The 27,892-nt window shown below is 45.3% G+C and overlaps 1 protein-coding gene across 3 annotated transcripts in view; it reads right to left on the bottom strand.

Moving 5' to 3' along the window:
* Positions 1-27,892, bottom strand: part of GRAMD2B (GRAM domain containing 2B) — a 609,764-nt gene that overhangs the window by 331,724 nt on the left and 250,148 nt on the right. The window contains exon 1 of one of the 3 annotated variants that reach the window (XM_078675591.1): positions 10,019-10,263. The exons of the other annotated variants lie outside the window; for them this stretch is intronic. Coding sequence (XP_078531717.1) covers positions 10,019-10,116 — 98 coding nt within the window. The 5' untranslated portion in view covers positions 10,117-10,263. Of the gene's footprint in view, positions 1-10,018; positions 10,264-27,892 lie in introns of those variants that run through there. 3 annotated transcript variants of the gene reach the window in all.

Genomic DNA, 27,892 nt, shown 5'->3' with positions numbered 1-27,892 from the left:
TCCCTGAACTGGTTCCAACTGGAGTACGCACGAAGGGCACCAAATGTGACCATTAAAGCAGACATGTGGTGGTGCTGGCAGCGACCCCACCCTAGCCCAATACATTATGTCCTCTTGGAGATGTGGTCACACATCCTAGTGACAAGAAACCTATTGTTCTACCTTCACCTTATCAGCTCAACAGCAGGAGGGCAGAATAGGGTCTGTTGTCGGCAGCAGTACTGGCTGGTTGTTAGATACAAAAAGGCTGGTACCGGGAATACAGGGGGCCCCCTAGGCGAGCTCCTCAGTACATGGGATCCTACATCCAACACTGGAATCGGTGTTGGGGTAGGATTCCAACATATTTCATATCATACCAAACCTGACCGGTTTCAGTGAAGCCAATATCTAGTTAAACATCTCGTAATTGACTTGATGTCCACTATATGTATCAAATGGCTGATCGCACTTACAAAGCCTGGAGAATCGACTCATGCAGGGTACCCTGACACTTCTAACCTAGCACCCTGCCTTCAGGATTGAAAGGCCTGCCGTAGGGATGACTTATAGGTTTTAAGTGGTGTGACCTCTGATATCAGGAAACGTATATTTGGCGTAAAGGGTCATAACACCAACTTACACAGATTGCAAAGGCAAGCCTGTGGTCAGTTTGGGTGGTCTCTCATGGGTGGCACAAAACGTGCAGGGGCACGCCGGCTGGCGTGATATCCTGTCACTTTGGTCTTTTGTATTTTGTATTTTTATTAATATTTTAACATCATGTGTACTCCTACACCTCTAAATACCTACCTGGCTTATGGATACACTTCATTTCTGCTGGAAACCTTTACCCAGCAACGTTGTTTAGTGAGACCCACTATCCCCTTGATGCGTAGTGTCTTTACTCTGTCTTCCCCACCTCATCATACACTGCTTCACGGTATGGAAGTAGGATATATACCCCCCTGATTTGTCTACTGGGGGACTTGATCCACGAGCTGAACTCTACTTCTCTTCCTACAGGGTATCCCGTTGACGCAGGAACCCCTCTCCGGCTGGATCCAACAACCCAACAGGTTGTATACTACTGAAGCCTCAGCCTTATGCGGGGCTTCCAGTTCAATCACTAAGTTTATGAGCACCGCTGTCTGGTCCTGAAGAATTGCCACTATAGGCATGAAACATGTTGACCGCTTCACAGTTGAGGGTTGAATGGGACTGACTCCTCGTAGCTACTGCAGCCCCACTGCCCCTCACACGTTTTTACTTCAGGTGGTGTACTACATGAATAAAACCTAAGCCGTAGTTTACACCAACCTGTTTTAATTCACCTCACTCACGCTCACTACTTCACCTACTAGGGCCCTCACACCCTTACACCTACCGGCATAGGAACAAAAGATCTCCGCAAGAGTGTAGCACTCCGTGCTACCCGTCAGGCATTGCAGCGCCGGCTTGACGCAGGAGCAGGGAGCCGATGATGTTACGATATGACTAACTGGTGACATGACAACAGCCGTAAAACCAGTCTGTTGTGTGAGGCATCCCTAGTTCCGACAAGGGATACCCTTCCCTGCTGGATTGAGGCACGTTAACACCTCATACATGAGGTAGAGAGGAAGACAGCTTATCGCACTACGCCATCACTCATCCTCAGGGGAACCGTGTGCAATCTACTGTTGCTCAGCATGTGGGACATGCACACTGGACCCCTTTAAATATTGTCCCTTCACGTCCCTTCCTGTTGTTGACTGTATCTGCGTGGGTTACCCCCACGGGACTATTTAGGTTACCAAGAGTGAAACTCGTTCACTCTCTTGGCCCACACCCCAACCACATACAATTGACTGTGGTTGATTAACTTACCTCCCGGTTCCTCCTCACCCTCCCCACACTATGGAGGACGTACCGGGCCTTAGCTTTGATGAGGATGCCATTGCTGAAGCATTGAGAGCAGCCCCGTCGATTTTGAATAATCCCACTGCCTCTGCCTCGGGTACATCCAGCGATGACTGGGCGAGTCTCACGGAGCTGAAAAAAAAAAAAAAAAAAAAAAAAAAAAAAAAAAAAAAAAAAAAAAAAAAAGAACTGATAAGGATCACCCTGCACGGTTTAATGATGACCGAGTACCTCAGATACAACATAGCCCCCCAAGGACTATTAGTGAACATCATCCCCAGACTCTTCCTAACAGACAAACAATTCAAAATGGACTGGTGCCAGGTTTCCTGGAAGTGCACCAAAGACCTGTTATTCCTGATATCACAAACAGCGAAACGCCTTGCGGACGCCCTTCAGGACAAGATATCGAGCTTAGAGGCCACAATGAAGGGTGCAGTTAATAAGAACAGCAAGACCGCCTTTACCTCCAAATTAACAGACATCAACCAAGAAATGGCAGACCATCATGAATATCTCTTGAAGCAGAAGACAGACAAATTGCAAAAAGACATCTCCAAGTTTGATAAAGAGAAGGTCTATCCTTATCTCAAGGATGATTTCAAGAGTAAGAGGACCAACTACTCCTCAGATGACAACTCGGACACGAGCAACAGGCGCGGATCCTCTAGTAGTGATTCGAGCGGAGGTCAAACCTCAAGGAACAACCGTGCGCAACAGCAATCGAACTGGCACCAAGGATACCAACCGGGCCCCATGTTCCACGGTCCGTCGCACATGGCACCGCCCTGGCAATATCCCTTTTTTCCGCAGGGTCCACCTCAATTCTACCCTCTGAACCCGCCACCTTTTCAAGGCAGAGGTTGGGGCAGAGGAAGAGGGCGAAAGCGAGGAGGACAAAAGGGCGTCCAGTGGTCCGACCAATCGACACCGACGAACATGATCGAAACACGGAGCTTCACCAACAGAGGGAGAAGAGCCTGATCGTCAATCTTTCCACGAGACTTCTGACCCCAGCAGAAACCAGCATCCTGGAGAAGGGTCTGGGTTTCGTACCCACTCCTGTCCCAGATAGCTTCCAGGAAATGATTGAGATCAAGAATCTCTTCAGGAAAGTACGCTTACGAGCCTTCTTCGATGGGACCATACAACCCCCCACCCTGGACACCGGCTTGCGAAAACCTTCCACTTTCACCCCCACTGATGGGATGGTCCCTCCAGAAGTCCTCACCTTTGAGAGAGCAGTTCTCTCCAGCCTTAAACAGAGACCACACATTAACCAATTCCAAAACCTGTCAACTGCTGAAAGACAAGCCTCCATCGCCTTGGGCAATGATGTCGCGATTGTGATCAAACCAGCTGACAAAGGGGGAGCCACAGTCCTACAAGACCACTACGACTATGACCTAGAGTGCAGACGCCAGCTTTCGAACACCACTCATTACAGGCCCCTCTCTGTGGACCCGACTAAACGCCTGGCAACATCTATTATGAGTCTAGTGATCGAAGGAGAGGTCAATGAATGGATCACCAAGAAGGAAGCGGAATTCCTCATAACTCCGGAGCCCATCACTCCATATTTCTACACCCTCCCCAAGATCCACAAAGGTACCACACCGGTCCCCGGGAGACCCATCGTCTCTGGCATTGGCTCCCTCCTGGAACCACTGTCACAGTTTTGTGACTTTTTCTTTCAACCGGTAGTGAAGAAGATACCGTCATACCTCCAAGACACCCGGGATGTCCTCCGCCTCATCAATGAGATGGATGGTAGGACTGACGTGGACCTGCTCCTGACCCTAGATGTGGAAGCCTTATACACTAACATACCACAACAGGCCACTCTAGAGGCAGTGGAATCCACCCTGAGATTAGAGGAGTGGACCTCCCATACCCCCATCTCATTCATCATGGAGCTGGCCAACATAGCCCTGACGGAGAATTTCTTTAAGTATGACACCCAACTATACCACCAGATACGGGGGACATCGATGGGTTCGACTTTCGCTCCGAGCGTGGCCTGCATTTACATGGCCACGTTTGAGAATTTCTTCATCTACTCTCCCGAGCGCAACCCGTTCCTCGAGAACTTGTCCTTCTGGCGTCGCTATATAGACGACATCCTGATCTTCTGGAAGGGGGATCGATCGAGCTGCAATGCCTTCTGCTCTTGGATTAACCAACAGGATCCCTTTCTGAAATTCACAGGGACGATCGCCGAGGATTCCATACCGTTCCTCGATCTGAGGATCATATTGGGCCCCACGGGAATAACCACTACCCTTTACAAGAAGGAGACCGACAGGAATAGCCTCCTGCTCTATGACAGTCATCACACCAAGGCATTGAGGGACAGTCTACCGTTTGGACAGTTTCTCAGACTTAGGAGAAACTGTTCTGCCATCTCCGATTACCTACGGGAGGCGCGATGCCTGCAGCACAAACTCCAAGACAGGGGCTATCCCACCAGGCTTCTGAAACGTTCCATGAAGAGAGCCCGGAACAATGATAGAGAATCCCTCCTGGAAACACACAGCAAAGAAAGAGAGAACATAATCACGTGTGTGACTTCTTTCACCAAAAACTCATCCTACATCAAGAGCACAGTGAATACACACTGGGGGATTTTGAACTCTGTGGCCTTAGACATTCCACGGCCTCGTTTCGCCTTCAAGAGAACCAGCAGCCTGAAGGACCAGCTTGTCCACACCAGACCAAAGAACACCACTACCCGTCCGCAGAACACCCTGTGGGACCTGCCCCCTGTGGTGGGACATCACCGATGTGGCAACTGTGTGGTGTGCCCGCAAACAACCAAAACGACAGTTGTCAAACTAACTGATACCTTCACTTGGTGTCTAAACCGACACACCAATTGCAATAGCAGCAACTGCATCTATCTACTCACCTGTCCTTGCGGACTCAAATACGTTGGGATGACGACCCGCCCTGTGAAAACACGCATCATGGAACATAACAGCAACGTACGCTGTAGAAAGACACAAACGCGTCTATATGCTCACTGTCAAGAGAAGGGGCATGCAGCTGAGGACATTCAATGGGTTGTGCTAGAATGGCATCCTTCATTAAAACAACAGGCCCTCTTTAGATTGGAGCAAAGATGGGTACACCGTCTCCGTCTAGACACTGAGGGTTTGAATGACTCTGTCCCGTGGAACACATTGTCTAGATAGACGCCCTGTCCACGCACCTACTCTTAAACCTGACTGTTATCATTGTTATCATTATCATTATTCCTTCATCCTGGTACTGACGGTTTTCAGAGTCATATTGCACACTGCACTCAATACACGGTTGTATCTACTATTCGTGATCCTTCTTACAGGTCCTCACTACTAGTGGGACCCACTTATACTTCAGCCAATCAGAGTTTTGCCTTCTGGCTGACCCAGGGTCTACTTTCATACTCAACTGGTCCCCTATTTAATGCTGGCCTTCTGAGACTCGTTACAGACGTATACCTTTGCCACAGGAGCAGAACCGAGCAGATGACAGCAGTCATTCGACCAGCTCTGGGCCCACATTTCTCCTGGTCCCCGCCCCAACCCCTGCAGGACCATTGCCTGTATCCATCCCCTGACCAACAGTCTCACACTACACAGGGCGTCACCATAGGCCACTTGGCTCCCCGTTATGTATTATACCATCAACCACATGGTTTCCAAACTACTGCTGTTAGATAGGGTTTAGCACTGAGTCACTACCGTCTTGTGTGCACTCCGAAGGGTTTCGCACCGAGTCATTACCGTCTATTGTGCACCCCGGCTGTCCTAAACTTCTGAGAGCCCCACAGTGCACCCTGTCCCTTATACAGCGAGCCAGGAGTGATCTCTCGTTGTGCTAACAATAGATGGTTGCAGCACCAGCGACCTCCGTGACGTTCCCTTTCTCCCTCTCCAACATGGCGGCAGGCACCGACACTCTGACGCTCTGACGTCACACCGGTGCGCCGCGCAGCCGCCCTCTTGACACGCCTCCGGCTTCCACTCCTTATCTGGGCGCCCAACCAGTCTACAATCACGGCTGTCTCTGGCGACTCCGCGCGCCTGGACGTGGGACTAGGTACTGACTTCACCAGCCCGCTCTGCAGAGGTAAGGTTTCCGGACCGGGATTTTCCGGTAATGCAACTCTATGGACCGCCAGGAGCCCGGTCACGATGGTGGGGTCCTCGGTGCTGTTCCTCTCTCTGACACCCCTCAGGGACCTCAGGCGTCGGCCCCCTTCGAGGCCGTCGGTATTGGTGGGGCACCGGGCGGCGTCACAACGGGCATGCCGACCGCTGGACTGGGGGTTGACTCGGCCCCTCCGCAAAGCGTCCCTCGATATCCCCTACCACGCTTGGCGGTGATGGGCGGCCGGCCGACCGGTCAGCGGCCAATGCCAATAGGAGAGCCAAACCGGCCCCGCCCTGGTGCTCCCCCGGACCGCGACCGCCCTGGGTGGTGTGACTGTCCTGAGTACGCCGGGAGTGTTGGTGTGGGGGCCCGCCACGGACTGATACCTTGACCGACCCCTCCCCCCCTGCTGTCCCCAGTGTTGGGACACTCGGAAACGTTCCCATTCCCAGATGCCATCTGTCCATATAAATTAATAACCGTCTGCTTCAAACCCTCTAGATTACTGCCCTACCTGCACAGACCCCACGGGAGCAGCCTTGGGGCCTTTACGACCACCAGTGAGGGTAAGTCCCTCGCCTTTCCGTCGATTTTCCATTGATTCTAATAGTCCTTTTCTAATATACCCTGAGGCACTGCCATCACAACGTGCAGGGGCACGCCGGCTGGCGTGATATCCTGTCACTTTGGTCTTTTGTATTTTGTATTTTTATTAATATTTTAACATCATGTGTACTCCTACACCTCTAAATACCTACCTGGCTTATGGATACACTTCATTTCTGCTGGAAACCTTTACCCAGCAACGTTGTTTAGTGAGACCCACTATCCCCTTGATGCGTAGTGTCTTTACTCTGTCTTCCCCACCTCATCATACACTGCTTCACGGTATGGAAGTAGGATATATACCCCCCTGATTTGTCTACTGGGGGACTTGATCCACGAGCTGAACTCTACTTCTCTTCCTACAGGGTATCCCGTTGACGCAGGAACCCCTCTCCGGCTGGATCCAACAACCCAACAGGTTGTATACTACTGAAGCCTCAGCCTTATGCGGGGCTTCCAGTTCAATCACTAAGTTTATGAGCACCGCTGTCTGGTCCTGAAGAATTGCCACTATAGGCATGAAACATGTTGACCGCTTCACAGTTGAGGGTTGAATGGGACTGACTCCTCGTAGCTACTGCAGCCCCACTGCCCCTCACACGTTTTTACTTCAGGTGGTGTACTACATGAATAAAACCTAAGCCGTAGTTTACACCAACCTGTTTTAATTCACCTCACTCACGCTCACTACTTCACCTACTAGGGCCCTCACACCCTTACACCTACCGGCATAGGAACAAAAGATCTCCGCAAGAGTGTAGCACTCCGTGCTACCCGTCTGGCATTGCAGCGCCGGCTTGACGCAGGAGCAGGGAGCCGATGATGTTACGATATGACTAACTGGTGACATGACAACAGCCGTAAAACCAGTCTGTTGTGTGAGGCATCCCTAGTTCCGACAAGGGATACCCTTCCCTGCTGGATTGAGGCACGTTAACACCTCATACATGAGGTAGAGAGGAAGACAGCTTATCGCACTACGCCATCACTCATCCTCAGGGGAACCGTGTGCAATCTACTGTTGCTCAGATCCCTGGTGTGCCTATGTCCTGGTACCTTACTAGGAACTTAGAAGGGTCACCAGTAGCCAATTGGGAAGGTACCAAAGTACTAACCTTTGTCAAATTTAGAGAGAGCACAGTGATTGGGGTCCTGATTAAAAGGATCCCAATCAGACTAGTCCAAAACTGACTGACACCAGGCAACAAGTAGGTATAACCATGCTAGAAGGATCCTGCCTTCCTACACTTCTGCATTGTTATTCTATTTTGAGCACTAGTGCTTCTTTAAGTTTCACAGCCTTGGGTATTTTGTGCATTTCTTATTTTTCCAATCTTTTGGAGATACTTTTACCTTAATATGCCAGGTCTTTCAATCTTTGGGCACATTTCGGGGATTTTCTAATTTGTTATCCAGTAAGTTGGTGACAAATCATGAACTATCCGAGGTTTCATTTTTGTGAATAATCGTTCAATGTAAACTAACTAGGCAAATGTAATTGCAGGTATTTGACACAGTGTCAACTAGAGACTTTCCTGAAGAAGGCAGTAGGCCAAAAAGAACGGAGATGGATTTGGAGTATATTTGTCAACAAGCCACAGCAAAAATCTACTATTGCCAATAATATTGTAGCAATAGTGACTAATGCACCTTAGATGTAATTCGTTTTACATAAATTGTCTTTGATCACATCTGACAGTTAGTTCTCGGTGTGTATGTGTTTTTTTCCGCAAATGCGAATGGAGTATGAATGAAAGGTTACTGATGACTTGCCTAATGATATTGTGATTATAGTAACTGTTTTTAACACGAATATTTTGATAAATATTTATAAAAAATTACTGTTCAAAATATCTTTCTGTTTTCTCACATACACCGTGTGCCTCGTTATTCTTCAATATATTTCTATTCTTAAATTGTATAAACTGCCAGAAATTATTTAAGAGGTCCTCTAGGTTTTTGCACAGACTTAAGTGTCAAAAACATCAACAGCAACATAAAATAAGCAATACGTTGAGGGGCGAAGGGTGAGATAAGGGGTCTTGAGGGGGTCAAACTGTCTGTGATGTCACTTGTACAACCCTAGTATTTTGGCTAGTGTTCGCCCATGTATTATTATAGCATTAATAATTCCTTGGGGCAGAAGAATGTGTATTATAGGGCCTAGTGTGACAACTTTGGCACTAAAAGAGCTGGCTGCAATCGCATCTTCACAAATGACCTAAATGCGTGCAACTGAACAAATTGATTTATGTCTCGATTTACTTTCCTTCTGCCCTCTGGGGAAAAAACACCAATGTATGCATTATTTGACACAGTGGGACTAATCCCGTCTATACCTTGCCGGAAGGATATCAATAACCTTCACAATGGCGACCACCACATGCACCCAAACCACGATTCAAGTCTTTCCTTAAAAGGCTTTAGACAAAAATCTGAAATGCGTTTTTATGACACAAAGCACTACCAAGTGCCCCTTAATTTACTCATAGGTGGCTGTTTGGCAACATGTCTCAGAAAGTTCATGTCGGTCGCAGACATCTGCGGTAATCAGAAGGTATAAAGCTCGACTCCTAGTAAAGCAGACTCGACTTTCCAACATACTAGTCAATTAAATACAGCTGTTAGTAACATTTCTTATTTACAATGCCTAGGCTATTGGATTATTGGACAACATGAATGAACCAAGACACTAGAACCCTGGTGCAAAAACTCTTCAGTCTAGATGCATCGTTGAAAACGAGAATATTTTAGATGTTTTTATGGTTTCAATTTTACCGAACTAAAGTGTAATTTCATTTTTGCAAACACTTCATTTTACGCAAAAAAAATATGATGAAAAATATACAAACAAATAATTACACCTGTTTGGGCGAGTTTTTGGTCCCAATTAATTTGGCTCCCTGTTGCACCACAACTCGAAAACCGGTGCAGGCTCCCCTACTAGGATGGTCGCCAAGCCCACGGAGCCACCGTAGGGTAGAGGGTTGGTCACCCCCCTGTTGTAATGCCCTGGGCGTTAGAGGGGGAAGAGTAAGGCCAGGAGTTTTTGCGTGCATTTTATTCTTGAAATTGCAAGGGTCCTCACATTCTCAAAAGGAATGCTTAGCACACACTAATGACGAGCAATTGGAATAGCCCTAAAAACGTTTAGAGCATTTTCAAACGCTGCCTCGACAATGAATGTGCGCAAAAACTACACAAGAAGTATGCAAGGGTTGCGTTTAAATTTTAACAGATTCCTTAAAAAGTGGTCGCCAAAATTCATGTAATCTTTGGCCTGGTGGACGGATGACGTGTTAATTTGCGCCACTACATCTTGCGGGATGCAAACGGGCTCGCTGTTAGCTATGACAGCACAGAGTAGCAGAACTGCCCGCTTAGAAATGTTTACCTGAAAGTGACCGCTTTGAAGTCCTTCTTGGAGCCGGAGCCCCGATTGGCCATGGGCCTGCTGGCGTCCTCGTAGTGCTGCCCGGTCATGAGCACCATGTCCCGCGGAGTGAGCCGGCCCCTCTCCCTGGGCTGCCGCTGCTCCTCCGCGCTCAGGGGGGAAATCGACTCGCACGCAGACAAGCCGCTTCCCTCTGAACTAAAACACCAAACACCTCACTCAACAAGTCCGTCTGGGGGAGTGGGACCAGAGGGGAGGTCTAAATGCGCTCCCGGCAGCCGCTGCAGACTGGGCGAGTTTCCACGCTGCTAACGACGCACGAAAACTTTTCCCTCTTACGCAGGTGTTGATGGTGAAAGCGCAGAAATGGTCGAATCCCCAACAGCGTACATTTTGACAGAACAAAAGTATCCCTTCCGCGGTCAACACCTGTGCTCCGTCGTTTTGAGCTCCGGGAACAGAGCGTGGAGGAGGCGTGGCGCCTTTTGCACGGCCTGAATTATTCAGGCAGTGTGCTTCCTGCCTCCCCCGACACTGCACGCTGCAAGCCGCGGCACGCTCAAGGCAAGGTGGCAAGAGGCAGGGCAGGCTCCCGACACCCGTCCTCACACTGAAGTTGTGATTGACGGCGATTAACCTTAAGGTTATGTCTTATTAGTATTAGAGGGACTTGGGACCGTCTCCTTGTCACTGAGAGAGCTTAGAGTCGAACCCACCACCCCTTTTTAAAGTGCACATGGGTACTTTGTACTCGCATTTTAAACTAAACAGGGGCAAAAGTGGGAACTTTGGTCTTAATTTTATTATTTTAAAATATAGATCTAATAACACCCTAGAAACGTTATTCGGGCGCCCGCAAAGACTTTATTAATGTGATCAATACAAATGTTAATGGGCTCGACCAAGTCGTAGATCCAACTCTCACAAGAAAAAGCTACAACCATATTTATTTGTTTTTGTGGTATTGCTTAGTGTAAACATGAACCCAATGTATTAGAGTAATTTGCAACAGAAGAAGCAAAGTTACAGGAAAAAGTAGTCAAAACAACAGATAGATTATACAGTGGATTAGTCTTAAACCAAATAATTATGAATGGCAGTAGAACGTATTATATTATATATATATATATATATATTCACTGAAAAAACCATAGGTTTCAGGCCTTATATAGTTAGGAATTAGCATTTAAAAAACCTTTGAAATTCACTGAAAAAACCATAGGTTTCAGGAGTTATATAGTTAGGAATTAGCTTTTAAAAAACCTTTGAAATTCACTCAAAAAACTATAAGTTTTAGTGGTGTTATAGTTAGCTGGACATTTTACTCATACAAAACCATTGAAATTGCTCCTATATAGTTAGTTGTACTAACTATATTTCACGCACCCGCAATCCACTGCTGATGATGTCACATATTAGATCATTCATGACATGGTCAGTGACATCACTGATGACATCTCAAATAACATCACTGATGACATCACTGATGACATCATCCAGTGAATGTGGTTTGCTTCGTTATTTAAATATGCATTATATATATATAGCAATTTGCATTGAAGAATAAGTGGATATATATAAATAAATATTTGGATGGAGGATTTAGTAGCAGTGTAATTGACTGTTTACTTGACCAATTTATAATGTCTCACTAAATATAGTGGATAGTGACTAAACTGTGTGAATATCTGTATCACTTTGTCAGTTGTTGTGTAAACTGATTCTACAGTTGGTTACTAGCTATGTGAAAGTCTATATTAGTTATTGATTAGTTAACTGAGTATTTGTATGGGAGTGTGAATGTGTGTGTGGTTCGGTGGGGGTGTGTGACTGTCCAAAGATGTGTGAATAGTTGATTCAGTAGATATATGAAGTTAAAACTACATGTTCTAACAGTTGTTTGAGTGAGTGAATATCTTTATGGGTGTGGTGATGAGCAAATATATTTCTCAATGGTACAGGTCCAACAAACTAGAAAAATAAAAGGCAGTGTATGTGTCAGTTGTTGTATATAAATAAGTATACATAAGACACAATGATTGTGTGAGTGACTGTATGGATAACTGTATACTTGTAATAATGATTTTATAATTCACTAAGTATGACTTACTATCTAAATGAATAGAAGAAGTGGTGTTTGTATAAGGGTTTTGCTAAGTAAATATGTAAGTATGATCCATTGTTTGCATAAGTGAGTAGGATGACTTCATATGTGAATAGGATGCGTGCTGTTGTTTAATGTCGATATAGATGTATAAGTATTTTTGATAGTGTTCTATTGTTCACTGACAGCATGTATGAGTGAATCCATAGGTAAGTGATTAGATGTGTGTATACATCTATGAATCACTGAGTGGATTTTTAGATACTTGTATTGCTGTGACAATGGATTTAAATATGATACTCTGTATTTTACAAAGAGTGATGAAAAATTGTAATAGTATATGAAAAGGTGTATGTGATTGTCACGTGGATGATGTCATCAGTGATGTCATCAGTGATGTCATTTGAGATGTCATCAGTGATGTCACTGACCATGTCATGAATGATCTAATATGTGACATCAGCAGTGGATTGCGGGTGCGCGAAATATAGTTAGTACAACTAACTATATAGGAGCAATTTCAATGGTTTTGTATGAGTAAAATGTCCATCTAACTATAACACCACTAAAACTTATAGTTTTTTGAGTGAATTTCAAAGGTTTTTTAAAAGCTAATTCCTAACTATATAACTCCTGAAACCTATGGTTTTTTCAGTGAATTTCAAAGGTTTTTTAAATGCTAATTCCTAACTATATAAGGCCTGAAACCTATGGTTTTTTCAGTGAATTTCAAAGGTTTTTTAAATGCTAATTCCTAACTATATAAGGCCTGAAACCTATGTTTTTTTCAGTGAATTTGCAAGGTTTTTTAAAATGCTAATTCCTAACTATATAAGGCCTGAAACCTATGGTTTTTTCAGTGAATTCGCAAGGTTTTTTAAATGCTAATTCCTAGCTATATAAGGCCTGAAACCTATGGTTTTTTCATTGAATTCACAAGGTTTTTTTAAATGCTAATTCTATTAGCGGATAACGTTTTTATATATTAAAACGTTTTTTAAATCTCAAATGCTTGCTTTGCTAACAGAGTTTTTAAGCACAGGCTCTTTTGTCTCCGGTGGCCATCTTGGGAGACTGCATATCAGAATTTTTTTAATGAAATATAAGAGGATTTGAGAAGTCACTCAAAATGTGCCCTAATTTTTCTTTCTTCAGCACTAATCATAATTTCTATGGCAAAATGAACCCCCTCATTTTGTTCCTTTGCAAATTAAATGTTTTAAGTGTTAACACTTTATTCCAATCAAGATGACTTCAGGTGTGCCATACTTTTGTCATAAGTAAGACGGTTAGCGCTCTAGTTGTTCTTTAGAACACTCTGGGATATTCTGTCATTGGGCTATAGTTGGGCTACATCTGGCTGATATTTGGGCTACATTTGTTTTTTTTGTCTCTGGTAGCCATCTTTGGGCTACATTGGGCTACATTTGGGCTCTAACATATATATAGCCCAATGTAGCCCAATATATATTTTTTCAAAGTTAATTTTCGTAAAAACCACTGGAGCACATATCTTGAGACATAGCAAAGACACATCGGGCTACCAGTCCCTACAATTTTGCCAAGTTTGGTGGAAAACCATTCAGCCGTTCGGGCTAAAAGTGAATCCAACTGCCCTATGAAAATTAACATGGGGAAACACGTTTTGGGACCCCCCTTTTATCTTGGCCCCCGCTTGACGAATCCCCCCCAAACTTTCAGGGAAGGACCGGAGCGCCGCGAGGCAAAGTTAAGGAAAGTTTCAGGAAGATTCCTCAACCGGCGCCAAAGTTATTCCCAATAGAATGTTGCGATTTCCCTATGGAAAACAATCCTAACTATATATACCTACTGGCTATCGCCAGTCTGAGGTTCCGTGAAAATCGTTACAGTGTTTTGTGCATTGCCGAATATGGACGAGTTTGGTATCTATGAACCGTAAATGGCGAGTTCGGTAAGTGTACGCGTTTTCACTACACTACCTGAACATGGTTCGCCTCATTTACGTGTTTCTACATCTGGACCCTTGGGTTCCATTTCGGATACGGCATCCATTTTGTTTCTTGCCCTCACGTAGTCAGTGAACAGGCAACTGTCCGCATCGTGACCTGTTGGTTTCCAAGCCATACGGAAGACGCATATTCCTTTCATGCGTCTTTATGACCGGAGGAATGACACTGCAGAGGCAAATGGCTCAGCTTGAGGGTAATCTTGCCGTACCTGCCTATTGTTTCAGCCGTGCACGTGCTGGGATCAAGCTCTTTGATCCTATGATCATGTTTCCAATATTACCCCCACACTCTTTCTTTAGGTGTGCCTGACTTCCTAGCAGCTGTTCTTGTCTCTTTACTCTTGCTCATTTACAACTCAAGTGGAATGTACCTAATGATGGGAAGATGTGCTTTTACAGTTGGAACTGGTGATGTTAATGTAATTATGTTCCGGGGTTCTGAATACATGAAAGCGATCCTTTTGAATTTTACTGTGGGAACTGAGCTGTAACCTTTTGCTTACGTATTGTGCAATGACAAGATCTTGTATAAAAGAGAGCGACACACAAATGCAATTTGAAGCAGACTCTTGGAACCTACACTCTGTTGTACTTCCCATGACTTTTGCATCCCTGCAGTAATAAACGCTGATCTTTGACGCCGAAGGAAGTCTCCCGTGTCTCTGTCTTTAGTGCGCCAGAACAGGTATCCCAAGAAGGTTTTAGGTGTTGTTCCCTGGCACCGCTGGGCCTTAAATAGTCCAGTCCTTCAGTTGGCGCCCAACGCGGGGCGACACCGGCGGTACCGGTCCAAAGCCTGACGATTGTGAGGAACTTCGTGTGAAATCTCCGAGGAAAAGGTGCACCCCGCTTCATCGATCCTGTTGTCGAAATAAGTGGTCCGAAGATTTTTCCCGCGAAGATTCCCGCCTCCTGACGGCTGCGGCGGACTGATGCCCTGACTGTCGACCTGTTTTCGACGCCTGGCGTAGACCTTTCGTACAAGCGAGACGATAGACGGGCCTTCCGGGTGATGCCATTGTATTTTCAGTTAAGTATTTGTGGGTCGCTCCCAGTCCTTAGTTGTTGTCGAGCTTCTTTAAGCTTTGTTGTATGCATGGTTCCATTGCATTTGTGGTTCTTAGTTGTTGGTCCTTAGTTTTTATTTGACAATTGCAATTGCCAAAAACCGAGGGTTTTGTTTTCACGAAAGATTAGTGCTTCGGTAACCCTTGAAGTTTGATACTAGGTTAGTGTACACGATGCCTAGCCATAGTGGATTTCTTGGTCTTTTTAAATGTTGCAACAAGGATTCCCGGTTGGAGGACTTGTGTCCGATACCTCCAGTTGGAACTCCGATATATGAGCTCTATAGTCGACATGGTGTGGGTCCTATTATTTATAATAAATATTGGGTCCGTTACACGAAAAAAGATGGTGTCCTTAGTTGGCCACCGCATGGAAGTTTTGAACTTACGATTTTAGATAATCTTGAAGCTAAATTATTCAAAAGGAAAGCTAGACCAGCTATGTTTGATTCTTTTCGGTTATGGCGTAAAGAGGCCAAGCAGAAAGAAATCAAACAGCTTAAAAAGGATCGAAGAGATGGTTTCGTTCCGATAATGGAAGTTGTACAACAATGTCAGCGAGATAAAGAAGAAAAAGAAATAGAAGTTTCCACTAGACTACATCATATGAGGATAGACAAATGTTATCCGGTTTTACCAACTAGTCAGGATAAGAAAGAAGAGGATTCGAAGGAGGATCCCCTGTTAGCGTATTTGATGAAATCGCCACCTCCTTACGCACAGGGTGCTACGGCCCCTGTAGTTCCCCCTGTTGTTCCTCCTGTTGTCCCTCCTGTTGTTCCGGCGGCTGCGGGTCAGCCCGTTGTTGGTCCCACGTTTGTCGCACCACCTGTCTCTATTCCTACTGCTCCTTTGACTGTACCCTCTCTGCCTCTTGTCCCTGCCACCCCGACTACCTTGCCTGCTTCTGTTGTGTCTGCCTTCACTTCAAACGTTGTGGCTCCTGCTCTCCTTTCTCCTTCTGTTCGTAATCGTATCCCTAACACTGTTGCTACCCTTTATTCACCGCTTTCTGGTCAGTTATTTCCATCCGATACTTCTGAAACTCCCCAAAGACGGAGTCAGATCCCTAGTGGGAGGGAAAAAGAGACGTTAGTGACAATGGCACATAGGTGGATAAGACATCCTGCCAACTACCCTCCACGCATGGTTTTCGAGACGTTTTCTCAGTTTAATGAGCCTACACAGAGATTCGTGTTCGAAGAAATGTGCAACTTTTTGAGGGAAGATTGGTATAATAACAATTTAGATAACGTACCGCCCGATATGATTGAACTTCAGAGTCAATTTTTGAGCGGTATGATTGTAGGTGGAGATGTACGACGTGCCTTAGAGCGACTGTTAGCCCATAGGTCGACAGTGCATTCTCGAGTGGCGGTTGATGACGACTCTGAGAATTGGAAAGCGGCTCCTGGTCAGTACCCTATGAGAGAGGTTCCACCAGTATGGATGCCAGGTGATCCTGGTGCTGCCCCTCCGATCCCTCCGCATTTCCAAAGAGTTTGGATACACCTCCCATGGAAGCGATCAGAAGTCTTACAAGTCAAACAGTCCTTACCTGATCCACGCAAGAATCCGGCGGGTTACTACAAGGAGTTGTCTCAATTAGTAGATGCTACTATTATGAACCTTGCCGACATCGACATGCTGTTCGGTAATGTTGTACCACAGCCCGTTTGGGCGAAAATTCGTCAGGAAAATCATGCGAATGAGTTAGGCGGTGATTGGGCTGCAATAATAGCGGCTGATGGCCGACAAGTTGGTGGGGCTAAGCCAGAGCAGGTAATTTCGGATCTGCCCCAGAGAATAATTACGGTAATGAAAACGCTTATGCCGGCGATGAGGGTAAACTGGGATAAATTAGCAGCTTGTAAGCAGAAGAAGGACGAGAGTGTCTCCGATTCCGAGAACGCCCCAGTCACAATCCTTAATTATGCTGATGACCTTCAGTTAATTTTCCCCATCACTTCTCATCCGTCTTCCCGCATCGATTTTCAGTCCACTATGCTGTCCATTGCGGAGTGGATGTATCATAGTCATTTAAAGTTAAATCCTACAAAAACAGAGCTTGTCCTGGTAGGAGGACCCTCGCATCCTTGGAATGCCACCTTCTGGCCCACCACTTTGGGGTCAGCACCCACTCCGGTGAGCTCTGTCAAAAGCCTGGGGGTGATCATCTCCAATGATCTCTCCATGAAGCCGCACATTAACGCGGTGACATCTGCCTGTTTTTTTCACCTTAGGCGAATTCGCAAGATCAGTCGTTTCCTTACTAAAGAAGCATTAATTCAAGTTGTCATCGCGCTCATAACTTCCAGGCTTGACTATGCTAATAGTCTGTATGCTGGAATCCCCGCCTGTCACCTCCACCGACTTCAGCTGGTGCAGAATCAGGCTGCCCGGCTGATCTTCCGTCTGCCCAAATATGAACATGTCACTCCCCTTCTCCGTTCCCTTCACTGGCTCCCCGTTTCGAAGCGCTGCACTTTCAAACTGGCATGCACCACCTTTAAGGCACTTTTGAACGCAGCCCCTCTGTTCATATCCTCAACTCTGTCTCGTCACATCCCTTCTCGAGCTCTCCGCTCTGCGTCACTCAACCTTCTGGATGTCCCCCGATTTAAAAGGAAAAAACATGGTGGTCTGAGTTTTTCGGTCTTGGCCCCATCGACCTGGAATTCCTTGCCGCCTTTTCTCCGTTTCTGCCCTAAATATGAGCTGTTTCGAAAATCTTTAAAAACTTTGCTTTTTCAAGCTGCTTTCGACTAACTCCCCTCCCTAGGTCACTGTTTACTGTTTTGAGCGCCAAGAAACCTATGGTGATAGCGCGCGGTACAAATAATTTTAATAGAATTAATAGAATAGATTTCTTTACTAGATTCGAAGAGGCATTTGTCGATCATAGTGGTCAGGATATGGGCACTGAGGGAGGCCAACGGTTGTTTGTTGACAAATTCGTGTTGAATTTGTTGCCAGAACTATGCAACAAATTGAAAAATTCAGAAAGTGCATGGGCTGTTTCAACCACGGCACAGATATTAGCGACGGCTCAATATTATGAGAATAGGGAAAAAGAAGAAAGTGATCGTGTAGATAAGAAAACGAAGGAGCTGAAAACGAAGGTTTTGTTGCAGCAAGCGTATCCTCCGCGTTCAAATCACACTGATTTACAACAGCAATATAGACCACAATCACAATCCTCCAGAATACAGTCACGTCCTGACTCCTCTGACTTTAGATCTATGCTTGGGTATAACCAATGTGCATATTGTAGAAGAGAGGGACATATAAAATACGACTGTCCCGCTTTGCGTGACCGTCTGAATGGTGTGTCATCACGAGGAAGCCGTGGTGGTCCTCAGCAGGCATCTCGAGGTAGAGGCAGCGGTACCATTCACAATTAGAACGATCGCCCTCAGAATTCATCAGATACAAATAATTGTTTTGACCAGCGAAATGCGGGGTCAGTTAGATCTACACAATATCATGTGGACGATTACTACGTTGAACATGAGACTGTTGCAAACGATCATTACTAGGACAGCCACCGACAAAGAGAGGGAGTAGTATCAGTTCCGGTTGATCAGAGCGGGCCTTACGTCGCAGTTGCTACATCTGGCGTAGTCGAGCCTTTTCTGTTAGACACTGGTGCAACGAAAAGTTCCATCATGCATTCAAAACTCCCTGGCGCACCTTTGTCTGGCTTAACAAATGTTTCCGTTGGATTCTCTGGCGCCCCGGTTAGAAATCCTGTCTCCAGCCCTTTGCCCCTCACTATTGGTCCTCGTGAGTTGGAGGCTCCATTGATTCTATCTACTGGTTGTGGTGAGAATCTTTTGGGCTTGGATTTGTTAAAACGGTTATATGCGACATTGTACTGCTCCCCTGAAGGAGTGGAGCTTACATTAGGTCAAAGAGTAATCTCTCCTATGTACTTGTCGATCGATAAACTCCCACCGGAATTGAGCTCCCTTCCTGCGTCTCTATGGGCCACAGGTCCCAATGACGTGGGTCTCTTGGACATCTCACCCTATATGATCAAGCTGAAACCAAATGTGCGACTGCCACGTATACCTCAGTATCGTATCTCCATTGAGGGAGAACGGGCGCTATTAGCGATTGTACACGACCTGATCAAAAAGGATGTAGTTGAAGAAACCCGAGGAAATGTGTGTAATAGTCCTGTACTACCAATTTTAAAACGCACTGATCCATCTAAACCTCCTGTGTACCGTTTCATAATCGATTTAAGAGAGGTGAATAAAATCGTGATTCCACAATTTCCCGTGGTCCCTGATATCACCACTTTGCTAACTCTGATTCCAGCTTCTGCCTCCTGGTTCACGGTGATCGACCTAAAGAATGCTTTCTTTAGTATCCCGATTGCTGAGGAAAGCAGAGACCTATTCGGATTCTCATTAGGTGGTCGCAGTTTTAGACTGAAACGTGCACCACAGGGCTATTGTGAGAGTCCGTCTATCTACAGTCAAGCCCTCAAAAGTCAACTTGATTCATTCGTATTACCGGCAGGCGCAGCCTTGATTCAGTACGTTGACGACCTGTTGGTAGCTGCTGATACCGAAGATATTTGTAGAACTGCTACAGTATCGTTGTTGCGGCATTTATGTGACTTACATCACAAGGTGTCACCTTCCAAGCTGCAATATTGTTGCCAAGAAGTAACCTACTTAGGTCACTTATTGTCAAAAGAAGGGAGAAGGTTGACCCCAGAGAGAATTGCAGCGATTACCCGAATGACTGTGCCAAAAACTCAGAGAGATGTACGTGCCTTTCTAGGTATCACGTCATACTGCAGACAATGGATCCCAAATTTTTCACTATTGGCGAAACCATTGTTAGCTCTCACGTGCAAGGATGTTCCGACTCCTTTGCCATGGACTGAAGAGTGTCAAAAAGGTTTTTCTGAATTACGTGATGCGTTGTGTTCGGCTCCTGTGTTAGGTACTCCTGATTACAGTAAGCCGTTTACACTGTACGTTCACGAGAGGGATGGTTGTGCGTTGAGTGTTCTGGCGCAACAATTTGGTGACAAACAGCGCCCATGCGCATATTTTTCTTCGACCTTAGACCCAGTAGCTAGAGCTTTGCCGAGTTGTTTAAGAGCAACAGCGGCAGCCGCGGCGTCCATTCGACAGTCCGCAGGTCTGGTCATGGATAATATGCTTACGGTGATGGTTCCGCATGCAGTTGACACTCTCTTGAACCGAACGAAAACTCAACATTTGACGAGCGCAAGGTTGTCTGGGTATGAGCTGACGTTACTGGCTAGTCACATACGGATAAAACGGTGTAATGTGTTGAATCCAGCAACATTATTGCCGATCAACACGGAGTCAAGTGATGTAGTACCGCATGACTGTTATCTAAGAACTGAAGAGGAAACAAAGGGTCGTATTGACCTAAAAAATACTCCATTGGTAGATCCCGATGGTACTTTGTATGTCGATGGTTCCTGTTTTAAGTTGCCGAATGGTGATGTGACGACCGCGTATGCTGTAGTGACATTGAGAACGGTTGTAGAAACCGCAAGATTGGGTCAGAATTCGGCTCAGGCTGCTGAGCTGATCGCCTTGACGAGAGCGTGTGTGTTGTCCAGAGGGAAACGGGTGAATGAGTTTACCGACAGCCAGTATGCGTTTGGTGTGGCGCATAGTTTTGGGCGATTGTGGAAAGAAAGAGGATTTTTTACGTCGCATGGTACGAAGATTCAGCATGGACAGCTTGTGAATGACCTTTTAGATGCACTCACGTTGCCTAAGCAAGTGGCCATAATTAAATGCAGTGCGCATCGAAAGGTGACAGATGATGTTGGTCATGGTAATGCGTTTGCCGACGAAACTGCTAAAGAGACAGCTAGAGATCTGACAAATCGAATGTACGTTGCGAATTCAGTAAGACGGCCAGCAGAGACTAGCATGTGTGAGGACACTGTTGAGAGTGTGAAGGAAATACAGAATGAGGCCACTGAAATGGAAAACACTAAGTGGAAAGAAAGCACGGGAAAGTTAGACGAGAATGGATGTTGGGTTGACTTGTCAGAGAAACAGAGATGGATGTTACCGGATGCATACGTGCTTGCTGTTGTTACAATGGCCCATGGCACAGCACATATTAGCTCGAAGGGCATATGCAAGTTGTTGTCTCCTGTATGGAAGAATGATGGGATTACTAAATGTGCAGAGAGAGTGGTTAAGAATTGCATGGTATGTTTGATGCATAATCCCGGCAAGGGCACCCCCACTCCACCTGGTCATTTTGCCCCTCCTACATGTCCTTTCGAAGTTATCCAATTGGACTTCATCCATATGGAGAGATGCAACAATTTGAAGTATGTTTTGGTTGTAGTATGTGCGTTCTCCAGATGGATTGAGGCTTACCCCCTTAAGGATAATACTGCCCTATCCACAGCAAAAATTCTGCTCAAAGAGTATTTCCCCAGATACGGCATGCCTCGGATTGTATGGTCGGACAACGGAAGTGAGTTTGTGGGAAGTGTGATGAAGAGTGTGTGTCGTGGTTTAGGTATAGTACAGAAATTTCATAGTGCTAATCATCCTCAGTCAGCGGGTTTGGTGGAAGGATACAATGGCACCCTGAAACTGAAACTTGCAAAAATTCAGGCAACAACTGGTTTATCATGGCCAGATGCTTTGCCTCTAGCTCTCTTATCGACCAGGGCAACTGTGCACTCTCGAGTAGGGCTTAGCCCATATGAGATTGTGTTCGGCCGTCCTGCTAATATTTGGGGAGTCCCGAGGCCTAAAGAATTTGGTAGAATTGAATATCCCATGCTGATTGATTATCTCCATGATCTGACTGCTAAATTGAGTTTGATTCATCAACAGGTCTTTGAGGCTCTGCCGTCACAAACAGAGGGTCCTGGTCATCGGCTGCAACCAGGGGACTGGGTCCTCACCCGTAACTTCGGACGAAAACGAAACCTTGAGCCGAGGTTTGTGGGACCCTTCCAGGTGCTACTGGCAACAAGGACGGCGGTTCGGCTGGAGGGACGGAAGCATTGGGTACATGCCACCCACACCAAGAAAGTCCCGCTTCCTTTGCCGGCGGATACTTGGATAAAAAAAGGTTTTTCCTCGTCCGAGACCGACGCTCCACTACGCTTTGTCCCGTTCAGCGAAGCTCAGCCCATATCTGACACCCTTGTTGATTCCCCTCGACCAATTTCCTTTCCATCAACCTTGAAAACTTCAAGTGCTGAACAATTGTCTGAACAATCGAACACTCATTTGCCATCCAATTCACTGTTTGAAGATCAGACTCGCCCTGGGAGCAGCCGATACTTTTTTCGCCCACGCACAAAAGACTAATAAAATAATTGTTTGTTATTTTTGGAGTCCACATTTACCCTGAATATTGTGGACATTTTATATGATGTACCTTTTTCCCTTTTCCGTGCAGCCAAGAACTCTATAGTAAATTGAATGTTCAATTTATCTAGAACCTATCATCCGGGTTGGCCGTAGGGCCGTGCGGGTACTTTCTTCTGTTTAGCAGTTATCGACACTAGGTCGGTTTCTTTTGTCAATTTCCGGGAACTCCTGGGAATTGATAATAGCTACACAGAACGGAGTGCGTCAAGAACGTCGCGGACGGTCGTTAGAGGATGGAATTTTCTAAGCTGTCGGAAAGAGAGAAAATGTCGGCGCAAAGATCTGCATTAGGTAAGGTGTTGCGTACAAAATGTTTCTTGCTACAGGTTTTCATGTTGTTCCTAACTGTTTCTATGCTGCTGGTGGGTGGAGTATACTTTTGTTTTCAATCATTGCTGCCTTCTGCCTTACCTACCTCTCCTTCTCATGATCTCAATTTCGTCTCTACTGTTTCTCCACATTCTTTTCACATACTGCCCCAACATGAGCAAGTCAGACGTGCGGAATTTAGAAACAATTCTTTTGTGCAACTTTTGCATCAGCATCAGTTGGTGGTAAATACTACAAACTGTTGGGTGTGTGGGCTAATGCCGCATACCATGGACAGGGGTATTCCATATTTGGTTCTCCCGTACAGTCCCCAAGGGTCAGCTCGGGCATTCCAAATCATGTTCCATAGTGCACTAGATTCCTACCCCCACCGAGAGCCACGCTCAGCAAGTTTTGGTCCTGGCCCATACCATAAGTCCTTGGCGACAGCGATTGCTGATCTAAATAGAGACATTTTTGATCCTTCACTTATCCCAGAGGAGGAAGTGCAGGCCTACAAGTACCTTAGTGAGGCTGAGTATAGTATATCAGTGGGTGATAGGCAGCTTAAAAGCTCATCTCCAATCTGGATTGTACCTCACCTAGGCCACTTTTGTCTGCAAGGTCATGGCCGAAATCCAAGAGCCCGGCTTGGGAAGAGCGCTTGTGCGGATACTTACGTTCTACCGATGCTCTCTTCCCCTGTCTTCTTAACTGCCAAGGGTACCTATTTTGTATGTTATGACCGAGCATATACGTGGTTACCACACGACTTCTCAGGTACCTGCTATATTGCAAATCTCTTGCCCCCGACTTTCACTGTTGCCGCCGACTATCACAAAACCAGAGTTGTGAGAGGTGTCATTAGTAAAGAGGATACTTCCAGTCAAGAAGCAGGAGACTTCTTCAAGGGTTTCCTACCGTTTTGGGGCCCTATGGTCAATAGCAGGAATCTGAGACAGTTAACTCGTGTAGTAGAGTCAACTGCTAACATAACTGCAAGTGCCCTTGGTAATCTGACAGCAGAGCTTCAAGCGGACAGGCTCATGACGTTACAGAACCGTATGGTTCTAGACGTTGTTCTAGCGGATAGAGGTGGTGTGTGTAAGGTCATCCATTCGAGCTGCTGCATATTCATACCTGATAACGCTCCAACGGTTTATCAAGCCATCTCCCAGTTGCACAAAATCTCGGAGTCCATACACGTGGACGAGGGAGATTGGACGCTTCTAGGATGGTTTTGGGGTCTAATGTCAACTTGGGGTTGGAAGATTCTGATGATTATAGGGGTTGTCATGACATTTCTGTTCACGTGTTGTCTTTGTGTGCAGTGTGGTCCTGCCTTATGTGGCCTTTGTGCTACAACGTGTATAAGAAGGCCATCTGTTTCCAGAGAGGCATTGTTGGATAGAATAATGTTCCAGCAACACCTGAATGATCTGATGAATATCGAGATCGACTCTGATTTCGACTAGTGCTTGCCTACATGAGGGCAAAAGGAGCGTCTGAGGTTCCGTGAAAATCGTTACAGTGTTTTGTGCATTGCCGAATATGGACGAGTTTGGTATCTATGAACCGTAAATGGCGAGTTCGGTAAGTGTACGCGTTTTCACTACACTACCTGAGCATGGTTCGCCTCATTTACGTGTTTCTACATCTGGACCCTTGGGTTCCATTTCGGATACGGCATCCATTTTGTTTCTTGCCCTCACGTAGTCAGTGAACAGGCAACTGTCCGCATCGTGACCTGTTGGTTTCCAAGCCATACGGAAGACGCATATTCCTTTCATGCGTCTTTATGACCGGAGGAATGACACTGCAGAGGCAAATGGCTCAGCTTGAGGGTAATCTTGCCGTACCGGCCTATTGTTTCAGCCGTGCACATGCTGGGATCAAGCTCTTTGATCCTATGATCATGTTTCCAATATTACCCCCACACTCTTTCTTTAGGTGTGCCTGACTTCCTAGCAGCTGTTCTTGTCTCTTTACTCTTGCTCATTTACAACTCAAGTGGAATGTACCTAATGATGGGAAGATGTGCTTTTACAGTTGGAACTGGTGATGTTAATGTAATTATGTTCCGGGGTTCTGAATACATGAAAGCGATCCTTTTGAATTTTACTGTGGGAACTGAGCTGTAACCTTTTGCTTACGTATTGTGCAATGACAAGATCTTGTATAAAAGAGAGCGACACACAAATGCAATTTGAAGCAGACTCTTGGAACCTACACTCTGTTGTACTTCCCATGACTTTTGCATCCCTGCAGTAATGAACGCTGATCTTTGACGCCGAAGGAAGTCTCCCGTGTCTCTGTCTTTAGTGCGCCAGAACAGGTATCCCAAGAAGGTTTTAGGTGTTGTTCCCTGGCACCGCTGGGCCTTAAATAGTCCAGTCCTTCAAGTAGGTAATATATATATATATATATATATATATATATATATACATTACCTACTGGCGGTCGCCAGTAGGTATATATAGTTAGGATTTTTTCTCTATGGGATTTTTGAAAATTCTATGTCTAATAACTTTGGCGTTTGTGGACGGAATTGGCTGAAAGTTTCAGGAAAATGGCACATTTTGTTTCTGAGCAGCCCCTGAAAATTGGGGGGGGGGGTTCGTCCAGGGGGGGTCGAGAAAAAAGGGGGGTCCCAAAACGTGTTTTTATCATTGAGTTTTCCATAGGGCGGTTGGCCTCACTTTTAGCCCGAACGGCTGAATGGATTTGCACGAAACTTGGCAAAATTGTAGGGACTGGTAGCCCGATGTGCCTTTTGTAGGTCTCAATATATGTGCTACAGTGGATTTTGAGAAATTAACGTTTAAAAAAAGATATATATCTGTAACAGCGGACCGGGCAGCGCTCCAGGACGCGTACTTTTCGCGCAACGGAGCTTTGTGAAACGAAGCTGATTGGTTCTCCGGCGTCTGTCAACATTCCAAACAGTCCGTAGCGGCCGCCATCTTGTCTCTCGGTAGGATCGAGAGACAAGAGGAGGCCAAAGCGAAGGGGCAAATGACCATAAGGGGGAATAGTAGATCCTCGCTGACCCCCTAGGTTTGATGTGGAGGTTTTAAAAGGGCCCCGCGGGGCAAAAAAAAAAATTATAATAATAATCCAACGGCTGAATGGATTTGCACGAAACTTGGCAAAATTGTAGGGACTGGTAGCCCGATGTGCCTTTGCTAGGTCTCAATATATGTGCTTCAGTGGATTTTGAGAAATTAACGTTCAAAAAAAGATATATATCTGTAACAGCGCACCGCTTCGCGTACTTTTCGCGTTACGGAGCTTTGCGAAGCGAAGCTGATTGGCTCTCCGGTGTCTGTAAACATTCCAAACAGTCCGTAGCGGCCGCCATCTTGTCTCTCGGTAGGATCGAGAGACAAGAGGAGGCCAAAGCGAAGGGGCAAATGACCATAAGGGGGCATAGTAGATCCTCGCTGACCCCCTAGGTTTGATGTGGAGGTTTTAAAAGGGCCCCGCGGGGCAAAAAAAAAAAATAATAATAATAATCGAACGGCTGAATGGATTTGCACGAAACTTGGTAAAATATTAGGGACTGGTAGACCGATGTGCCTTTGCTAGGTCTCAATATGTGTGCTCCAGTGGATTTTGAGAAATTAACGTTCAAAAAAAGATATATATCTGTAACAGCGCTCCGCTTCGCGTACTTTTCGCGTTACGGAGCTTTGCGCAGCTGATTGTTTCTCCGGCATCTGTCAACATTCCAAACAGTCCGTAGCGGCCGCCATCTTGTCTCTCGGTAGGATTGAGAGACAAGAGGAGGCCAAAGTGAAGGGGGAAATGACCATAAGGGGGCATAGTAGATCCTTCCTGACCTCTTAGGTTTGATGTACCATTTTGCCAAGTTTGGTGTAATTCCGTTCAGCCATTCAGGCTGTAGACATATGTAAATGTCCTATGGAAAATTGCATGGGGAAAACACATTTGAAAGTGTTGAAATTTAGAACCAATTAAAATGTTACTTTGGTTTTGTATTTGTGTGTGATGAAAGTTAATTGGTTATGTATATATGTCAAATGAGAGGAAACCACAGCCATTTTGTGATACTACTGTCTGAGGTACATTTGTGAGGAATTTTTGGTGGTGAATTTCTGGTGTTTGATTTACACAGTACTAACACCTCTCCTACTTTTAAAAAGGTGAGTTGTTAATTTGTAAGGGGAACTATGTTGTACACTTGAAGATAATTTGAAAAATGTTTTCTGTTATTTATTTGCAGTCCTTCTGTTATACTAAATACTTGATAAAGTTAGTTTTATATTATGTATTACTAAAAACGATAAATGAAAGTGATTATTTTTTTCTGCAATTTACAGCAAGCAATTTCAAAATAAAATGGCTCACAATGAAGAGACCGTGGCAATTTCTTTTGATTTGTCCACTACATTGATTGAAATTGAGAGCACCAATAATGAAATATTGTCACAAGGAGGACATGACTTGTATGATTCCATTAGATTGATTGAAATGGACAGCACCAAGAATGAAATATTGTCACAAGGAGATGACTTGAATGATTCCACTACGTTGATTGAAATTGAGAGCAGCAATAATGAAATATTGTCACAAGGAGGAGATGACTTGTATGATTCCATTAGATTGATTGAAATGGACAGCACCAATAATGAAATATTGTCACAAGGAGGAGATGACTTGAATGATTCCACTACATTGATTGAAATTGAGAGCACCAATAATGAAATATTGTCACGAGGAGATGACTTGAATGATTCCACTACATTGATTGAAATTGACAGCACCAATAATGAAATATTGTCAGAAGGAGGAGATGACTTGAATGATTTTTTTGATCAATCTCTTGATGGCGAATTTATCGAGTGTTTGGAGACCATAGAGTTACAAGAATCATTATTGCAGACTTTTCATGAGGACATTGCTGATGAGGACATGTTACTAGTTCTTTCAAATTTAGAAAATTCTGAAGAATAAATTTATATTTAGAAA

The sequence above is a fragment of the Lissotriton helveticus genome, chromosome 2_1 (genome assembly GCF_964261635.1).
Source record: "Lissotriton helveticus chromosome 2_1, aLisHel1.1, whole genome shotgun sequence".
Taxonomy (NCBI): Eukaryota; Metazoa; Chordata; class Amphibia; order Caudata; family Salamandridae; genus Lissotriton; species Lissotriton helveticus.
The sequence above is the reverse complement of the archived record's forward strand: the minus strand, read 5'-3'. Positions and strand labels throughout refer to the sequence as shown.